Source organism: Cyprinus carpio, chromosome B20, assembly GCF_018340385.1.
Source record: "Cyprinus carpio isolate SPL01 chromosome B20, ASM1834038v1, whole genome shotgun sequence".
Taxonomy (NCBI): Eukaryota; Metazoa; Chordata; class Actinopteri; order Cypriniformes; family Cyprinidae; genus Cyprinus; species Cyprinus carpio.
This window is the reverse complement of record NC_056616.1, coordinates 19447644-19456660: the sequence shown is the minus strand read 5'-3', so window position 1 is coordinate 19456660 and position 9017 is coordinate 19447644. Positions and strand designations below refer to the sequence as shown.

Below are 9017 nucleotides of genomic sequence, written 5' to 3'. Positions count from 1 at the left end.
TTCCAATCTGTTCTTCTTCTCTACACTACACTCATATGTTCTCCAAATCCTCCACAAATTCGCCTCACACAAACTGAGATGATAAGTGATCCTCTTCTGTTGTCGCCTGGAGGAGAAAATGCTTAACAACTCAGAGGACATCCATCACACAAACAAAAGATGAAGTGAGCAGAGGGCTATGTTTGTGAAATGTCTGTTTGCTTACTCTTCTGCTCTTTTTTATCTTTAACCTCCATTTTTTATTCAAACCTCTGTTTTCTCTTGAGTGAAAACACCCACAGAGATGCAAGTGCAACTGGAGAGTGGGAGTGATTTTATGGAATTGTGATGACAGGAATCCTTCAGTTTTAGATATACATCGCTCTTCATCTGTTTTCAAGCAGGAAGCTCTAAAATTGTACTATATGCTTTGCTTTTATTGCATTGCTTGCTGTTTTTTTTTTTTTTCAATATAAGATCTCTCAAACTAACTTTCAGTTGAGTTATGCTTTTTTGCCTGCTTGTCGATTAAAGTTTGGTGCAGTAAGCACGATTTTGAACCAACAAGTTCCTGTGACAACATAAAGACATGGTGGTCAAAGCTCTAATCCATTCCAAATGGATGTTCTCGATGTGTGTTACATTAACCTGTTAATCCTCAGACTGTTTAGGGACGGGTGGGTTTATACACAATTAACCTGAATACACCATACTGCTTCATGATTGGCTGAAACAGAGAAAAATGCCTCAAAACCCTCTTACTCAAATGAGTTTGTCATTGGATGCTTTTACCTTAAAACACTCAGAATGAATGCATTTTATAATGCTTAACATGGCTATTTTTTTATTTTTTGCCATGAAAAAACTTAACCTATGTTCACATAAAGTGGTGAGTAGGCTACAAGCAAAAAGATAATATTATTTTAATCTGACTTGTTGAACCACACACGCGCAATCTATGAAGGTTTTGTTTAATTTTTAGTAAACAAAAGCTATTTTTCAAATAAAAAAAAATTAGGTTTAGATTTTTGAAAACACTAGAACAGACCATAAAGTGTTAAAAAGTTCCGATCACGAACACTTTTATATAAATCTTAAATGCAATGTTAATATTTCATCATAACTTGTCAAATGCAAAATAAGGATCTCGGATTGGCAAATGAATCGTTCTTTTGTTAACGATGAACAACTGAATTGATCCGAATCATTGAATGAATTATGACCATTTGGAGTCAACCGAGTTATTTGAGCCGAAGTTACAAATAAAACGCACTGGAAATGTGTTTATATCAGGTTTTTCAGCACGCGTAAATTGGTTTACGACATTTTGTTACAATCTGAAAAAGAGATTTATGTTTAATCTGAATGTAAATTATCTTTAGGTTCTAAATTGGTTGAAGCTTAATTGCAACAAACGGAACTGGAACACATGAAATTACGATATACACTGTTATTTATAAACAGTGGCGCCGTAACGGGGCTGTGGTGGTCTTTACTGAGACGTTTCAAAAAAATGTAAACATGCCTGCCCCAGGAATGGTCCACGTGATGGCGTAAAAACCGCTGGAACAGTTTTTGAACCGGCTCTTTAAATGAACTGTTCAAATGAACCGATTCGCCAAAATGAGAGTGCGAAATTGCTGGAAGACCGACTGTCTACTACCACCATGTGGTGTAGAGATGAAAAACAACCCAGTTACAAGAAGGCTTGTGTATGACGCACTCCGGCACCCGTAGAGTTACCGTAAAACTAGACGTGTACTTGCAGCATTGTTATGTAGTTTCATCAGAATCGGGAAATGTGAGCATTTACAACTTCACTCAGAACTCATCGATAACTAGTGTTCCTCATCCGACTCACTTTTAATCCTTACTAATGTGTTCGTTGCATAATGTCGTCAGATTTGATGTTAGATTTCGTAAATCCATCGATAATGGACAAGGAAGCGGGGGATATTGCCATCGATCAGGATGGAGAGTGGGGTAAGACACGCTTTCTAGAAATATCTGTCACTGCGCGTGTTGCTCGCGATAAACGCCAGCTTCTGTATTTAATTATAGTACAGTGTCTGTACGTAAAGAATGTCTTTATGAAGCGACTTTTATGTATATAGTCATTTTCCATTTGCTGTAACTTGGATAACTGTCTGGTGAACATGTCTCCCACTCATCCGCATTGTTGTTTTTATGGCTTCAGTTTTAAAATGTAGTTGAATCAAAAATATAAACATGATAAAATATTAACTGTGAATACAATTTTATTTAACTTTGTGTCATTACACATTTATTTTGGATTACTTTATGTTCATGTCCATATAGTATTTATATTCATATTAATTCGTATAGTTCATCGTATTGTGAATATACAGGATACTAGTAAATTACATTGTGTCAATTGGGGTTTGGATAACATATAAAAGAAACTGGAATTGAAACCAAATTATTGGTTACATAACACCTTGGGGTGAATGGTTGCAGGTAGTATGACCTGGTTACAAACTCACAACTCAGAAGAAGATTATGAAATTGATACATTTTTGATTTCCTGTCTTGCTCTCATGCTTTCAGCACTTGGTTTGTTGGCTTTACTTCTTTGTTTTGCATCAATCCTCCTTTGGTCATAATTCACAACAGTGTCTTTTACTTGTGTAGATATCAGTTTGTTCGATGAGCTGGACGATTTTGGGGATGCTGATGAGCTTCTGGACGCGCTGGTGGAAAGTGTAGGCTATGTGAGTCAAACCCCTGCAAAGACAATCTGTCAAAATATGTTACATGTTTATCAAATATGGGTTTAATTGTCTTTTTTCGAATTGCATTTGAAAATCAGATTACATCTTTTAAAGACTAACAAGTTTTTTATTGCTTTTTTTGGTGTGACCGTAGCTTTAACCAGAGATTTGTAGAAAAATGTAAGCAATTTAATAATTTTGGATCTGTTCTCTATTAGGACACCTCTGTTCCTGACCTGAACTTTGACATTGAGCCACCAGCGTGGAACTCGGATGGCTGGAGAGAAAACGGTAGCCCTCGATCAGGTACTAATTTTAAGTTCTCAGTGGACTGGACAATCTTTTCAAATGTTCCTAAATGTCTATAGCTGCAATACATTCAAAGTAACTTGATATTTCTGAGAATTGCTTCAAGTATTACCAAAGTGAAATGTACGAAAGCATTTCTATCCTTTTTCTCTCTATCTGCACTCACAGATGGTGATGTAACCGTGGACTCACTGTCACCAAACCACACGCTCAGTTCAGTGTCCTCACCAGCGTCAGTGGAGCCCCACTCACCCTGCTCCACACACGTGAGTCAAACTCCACCCCAAAACAAATACGCAGTCCTTTAGCATTTCTACACACTGAAATTTGCATCTTATTTGTCAGGGAGTGATTTGAAAAATGTCCAGTGTTTTTGGATTCCAAGCTGTTTACAATCACAGAGAAACTAACCTACACACTTTTTTTTTTTTTTTTTTTTTTTTTACATGTATCAATATGCAAAGATATATCTAATAGTTAATGAGACACAAAATTGAATAAAAATTATATTTGACGTATCTTATAATATAAGATGCATCAAATATAATTTTTATACAATTTTGAATAAAATCTATTTTAATTAATTTATTTTTTGTTATATACACACACAAATTTATTTTTGGTCTTTATTGACTGAATCAGTCAGAGGCGCAGATGGAGTGTGTTTGAGCTTCACTGATCCTGCCAGCTGCTGTAGTTCAGAGATCAAGAGGGCAGACACACATACACCCATGTGAATTAGGTGTCTAATTAAGACTCCAGTGTGTTAATGAATGTCTTAATCAGCTCTCAGCACATCATCAAACTAATTAATCAGTCTCACATTGAGAAGTGTCCAGTCTTATTTTAATATGTGTATTCAAAACCAGCTAGTGTCCCTTTCAAGGTTTCAAAGAGCTATAATGCCACTTTGACAAATACACATTGTTTTAGCGAAATCCTAAACACTGGAATCTTAGTGTCACCTTACAGTCTTGATGAAGTTAATGTATTATTTAACATGACATATATTTGTTTTAGTTTGCAAAACATACACTGAATGTTAACACGTGTTGTTCTGTTGAATGATGCAAGGAAGGGACATATAGGAAGCACGTTATTGCTTTCTGAAAACAGATGGATGGGCGAATGAAACTAAATGCAGGGGACTAGATGCATTTTATAAGTTGAACTATTTTTAACATTCTTAAAGAAGCATGATACACATGACTGGTTATAGCTAGCAAGGCAATGATTGAATAAACATTAAAACATAAGGTAGTAGTGCGTGGTATCACAGGTGTTCTGTAGGTATTTATGCATTTATTCATCAGTCATTTGATATGTGCAAAGTCTGCATATAGTTAAGTAATGATACGTAGACTTCTTAACCATCTGGATTCACACCTCAGTATTCCCATGCTTGAGTGCACTCTCAGTTCTTTTTTGTTTTTCTGTGTAAGGGCACTTACGGCTTTTCATGATATTCCTTCCTTATGCTGCTATACTCGCTAAATTCTTCTTATTTTCTATATTCTATTTTTTTTTTTTTTTTTAAGGATGAGGCACTGTCTCCAGTCTCCTGGCATTCTCAGCCCTCTCCGCTGTCTGTCTGCTCTGACTCAAGTGGCTTTGCTGAGGCGCCTGCTGAGAAGAAGCCCTCCAAGAGGACCAGTCAGTCAAAAGGTAGGTGAAGTACATTAATGTCCTTGTGTGAATCATTCATCTTCAATTTGTAGTGAGATGATGCATTTGTTCACACAGCAAAGCCTCTCCAGCCAGCGAAGAGGCCCATTCAGTTTAGCCCCAAGGTTTCCATTCAGCCTAAACCGCTCATTACCGCGGTACCCATCTCGCATGCTGCAGCCCCCCTTCAGACTAAGACCATCATCATCCAGCCTCTTCGGACTACAGTTCTGCCTGTAGTAAAACCTCCACCAGTCACCATTCAGCGAGCACCCCCTACAGGTAATGAAGAAAGCCATTCTGCCACACTTCTATCTGATAAAGTCTGATATGTAATAGGAAGTCTTGGTGTGTTTGATCACTTTGAATATTTTTGTTGATCACAGTTTTGTTGCAAGTTGAAATGAGTAGTGTATTTTAGGTTGTATTGCAGCCCTCGCTGCATGCTTAGAAAAAACCAGCAGATGGCAGTAGGCATCAATTTTAGTTTGTGCTATTGCAGGGTGTCTTGTTCTTGAACTGCTGGTGCATCCTTTTGTGTCAGTACAGTGTGCCTTGTCGCTTACCCTAGAAAAAAGCAGAACTGAAGTAGATGTGAATGACATGCCTAACTGATTTTTTTGTTTGTTTGTTTGTTTTTATCCGCCAATCACCTTTGACTTCTGGATGCTTGTATTTATGTGACATTTTTTATGTGAGGGGTAGTTGTAGCAAGTAAACAAGCTATTAGCTAGCATACTTGCTGATTATTTGCCTCAAACAAAATACTTCATTTTATAAATACTCATTGCCATGAATTTTGAAAACTTTGGGAATTGCTTTATTTTGTGACAGTCTTTAATATCATGTGCAAAGACATGATAACCATAGTACCATAATAACAAAATGTGATTTTTTTATTACATTATTAAAATTCATAATAACAACAATAATAATAATAATAAATTAAATAATAATTATGTTGATATATGATATAAATTTGATAATTAAGATCATGTTCTAAAATTGTTATAAAATAAAATGCATACTATATATCTTAGTGCTGTCAAATCGATTTATTGTGATTTAATAGTCCAAAATAAAAGTTTGTTTACATAATATACAAAATATGTGTGTGAAAATCAACACTGACTACACTAAGAATGAATGTGTTCATGTAAATGTACAAATGGAGTAATTAACAGTTGCCAAATTAATTCACTTGTTATATGACCTGTTTCTTAGAATGCGCCCTTGTGTCTTGGTGCAGTTTGGTTTATAAATGGTGCATCACACAAAGCACCATTTATGTGTACTATTTGTATATTTTTTTCTTGTTTTCTCATTAGGAGTCTTTTGCGAAACGAGAGAGCTGCCACAGGCTGCTTATATACGTATTGAAAGATTGTGGAAGTGCACTTTGAACTGATTGCGTTCTGGCACAGTAATTATTTTCTGGCTAACTGCAGAGTTTTGATGCGAGGTTAATTGTAGTTTGTTGGGAGAATGATGGGTAAGTCAGTGGGTGGCTGAGAGAATGGAAGTTGTTGGGAATGACCCCTGCTGGGGAGTCACCGCAAATTCCTCTCGTTTAACTCAACACCAACAGCAACCCGTCACGCCTGACAAATTGTGTTTGCCCGTGTTACCTGGAGGTGATGTGTTTGGCTCTGGGTGAAAGATGGTGCTTAGCACAACTGTTTCCTTTTTTGATTTAAACAGTTTTTCTCTCCTTATGGTTATTAAAGCAGTTTGTGCTGTGAAAACTTTACTTTTAGTGTGTGGGGATTAATGTAGAAAAATAGCAACGGGTTGCACTCAACACATTTCTTGCTTCATTTGAAGGTGAAGTGTATAAACAGTATGTTTCTCTTGCAGGTCAGAGAATGCTGCTATCTCAGCCTACTCAGGTTGTCCAGCTTCAGACGCCTCAGGCAGTGCCCACGCATGTAGTCACAGTGCCAGCACAGGCTCAGGACAGATCTGTCTCTGTAGTTGCACCGGTAACAGCATCTCCTGTGGTTGCCATGACACTGCAGAATTCCACCCCTGAGAATGATGTAAGTTTCTACATGACTGCAAAGCACTGGGTATTAAATTGGTTAAAGGAGCTTTTGATGTATTTTGTGACTTTTAAATCATCACTGCATGTGGTTCCTGTCAGCTGTCATTCATCCAGTTCACCAGAGTTCAACAAGCTCAGTTTTGATATTTTTAGCAGCAGCAACTCTTAGAAGCCGTGTAAGATTACTAAGCCAATTCGTTTATAGCAACTCACCAACTAGTGACAACTTTTTTTTTTTTTCTTTTTAAAGTACCCCAATTTAGTGTGTAGTTCTCCCAGGTCCAGATCTGCATCATAAAATAGCTGTTATTAGGATTCAGTTTTTCAGAAAGCCAGATGCTTGACAGTGAAAGTAAAAGACTTGGTGGTATTCCATGTAAAAATAGTTTTTGGTGTCGAATGACCTTGTTGTATTTTGTTGTAGACCAGACACAGTTTTGTTGAACTGCAGTCAACATGATTTGCCTTGGCTTGTAGATTAGATGGCATGTGTGGTTCGCAGTCATAATAAACTCTCTGCAAACATTCATTGAAGTGTTTGCAAATATTTAAGTTTTTATAGTAATAACTTTTGCATTTTCTCATTGTGAATTATCTGTAATGATCTTCAAGAGGAATTTTAAATATCAGCTATCAGTGAAGTTACTGCTACAAAAGCTTGCTCTCATCCGGAGTACCTTGTTACAGAACATTTTTGGCCTGATAATTCACTTCGGGCCCACATACCAAAAAAAAAACATCAGCCAATTTTTGTAATAATATAGTATTTTCTCAAGTTGTGGTGATGATACACTAATATTCATGATTAAATAATTAGTTACACTATTATACTAATGTTCAAAGGTTCGGTGTATGATATTTTTCAAAGACTACATTAAAAATATTGTGAAATTACAATATAAAATAACAGTTTTCTACTTGGAGTATTTTTTAAATATTATAAATTATAAATGTCTTTGTTGCTTTTGATCTATGTAATGCATGCAAGTTGTTTTTTTTTATTTTTTTTTTTTTTTTTAGAAAAGTAGTTTAACTGGTAAAAAAAAATTCTCAAACTTTCCAGGAATTATATTCTAACAGTAACATGTAATTGTGATAAAAGATTATTTTTCTTTAGACATTTTAATGTGCAATTTCAGTATGGAAGAAACCCAGTAATAGTATTGCATCTCAGTAATACTTAGTATAGCATCGGGCTCTAATTCTAGTGTATTTGCTCAAAGCTTTACAGCTGCTGCTGTGTTATTTCCTCTCCCAAAAATTTAAATTGATTGACATCCCCAAAAAGTGTGACTGTGCAGTATACTTTCCACATTGCTTTGTTTGTTTGGGTGTCTTGACATGGCAACACTGGCTCGTCCAATAGCATGAGTTTGGGGTGGGGCTTTCCTGTTTTCCATACAGTAGAATGAAAGTGAAAAAGTGAAAGTGAAAGTGACGTGACATTCAGCCAAGTATGGTGACCCATACTCAGAATTTGTGCTCTGCATTTAACCCATCCGAAGTGCACACACACAGAGCAGTGAACACACACACACACTGTGAACACACACCCCCTGAGCAGTGGGCAGCCATATGCTGCGGCGCCCGGGGAGCACATGGGGGTTCAGTGCCTTGCTCAAGGGCACCTAAGTCATGGTATTGAGGGTGGAGAGAGCGCTGTACATTCACTCCCCCCACCCACAATTCCTGCCGGCCCGAGACTCGAACTCACAACCCTTCGATTGGGAGTCCGACTCTCTAACCATTAGGCCACGACTTCCCTTAAAGGGAAATGGGGTGATTTGGAAAACCTGTTTGATAATGGTTATAGTTTGATAATGGTTATAGTTTAATAGTGTTAGTTGTGACTTTAAATAAATATGGAGAACAGGAAAGATAGAGAGGGAACCTGAATGACCATGGATCTGGTCTTACTTTGATATTATTTACTCATCAACTGATTTCTTAATCAAAAGCATGTGTTCTTCCATATGTGCTGTCCTGACATCAGCGAAAAGCCCTTCCCAGATGTGAGAAATTAGACTCTGTTTATAGTTCAGAGAGGAGGAGGGGCTGTTATTGTAGAAATAGGAGAGAGACACACATTAGGACCTCTAGGTGAGAAGAGCACATATTGCTAAAGTAAGGGTAACTTGGATAAAGAGGCAAAGAAGGGACCCCTGTTACATATTGTATCAAATTGAATGTTTCATTTTAAACACATGCAGAACCATATGGATGCATTTAAATACTTTTACGATGCTTACATTTAAAAAGTTACTACAATCTTAAGTTGTCTTATAATA

The 9017-nt window shown here is 36.8% G+C and overlaps 1 protein-coding gene across 2 annotated transcripts in view; it reads left to right on the top strand.

Moving 5' to 3' along the window:
* The first annotated feature begins 1697 nt into the window (after positions 1–1697).
* The window catches only part of LOC109112752 (cyclic AMP-dependent transcription factor ATF-6 alpha-like), a 34240-nt gene continuing 26920 nt past the window's right edge, over positions 1698–9017 (top strand). The window contains exons 1-7 of one of the 2 annotated variants that reach the window (XM_042746924.1): positions 1698–1962; positions 2632–2711; positions 2930–3017; positions 3189–3286; positions 4559–4685; positions 4764–4967; positions 6543–6724. In XM_042746924.1, coding sequence (XP_042602858.1) covers positions 1872–1962; positions 2632–2711; positions 2930–3017; positions 3189–3286; positions 4559–4685; positions 4764–4967; positions 6543–6724 — 870 coding nt within the window. In that variant the 5' untranslated portion in view covers positions 1698–1871. The remainder of the gene's footprint in view (positions 1963–2631; positions 2712–2929; positions 3018–3188; positions 3287–4558; positions 4686–4763; positions 4968–6542; positions 6725–9017) is intronic. The other variant, XM_042746923.1, reaches the window with a different exon arrangement.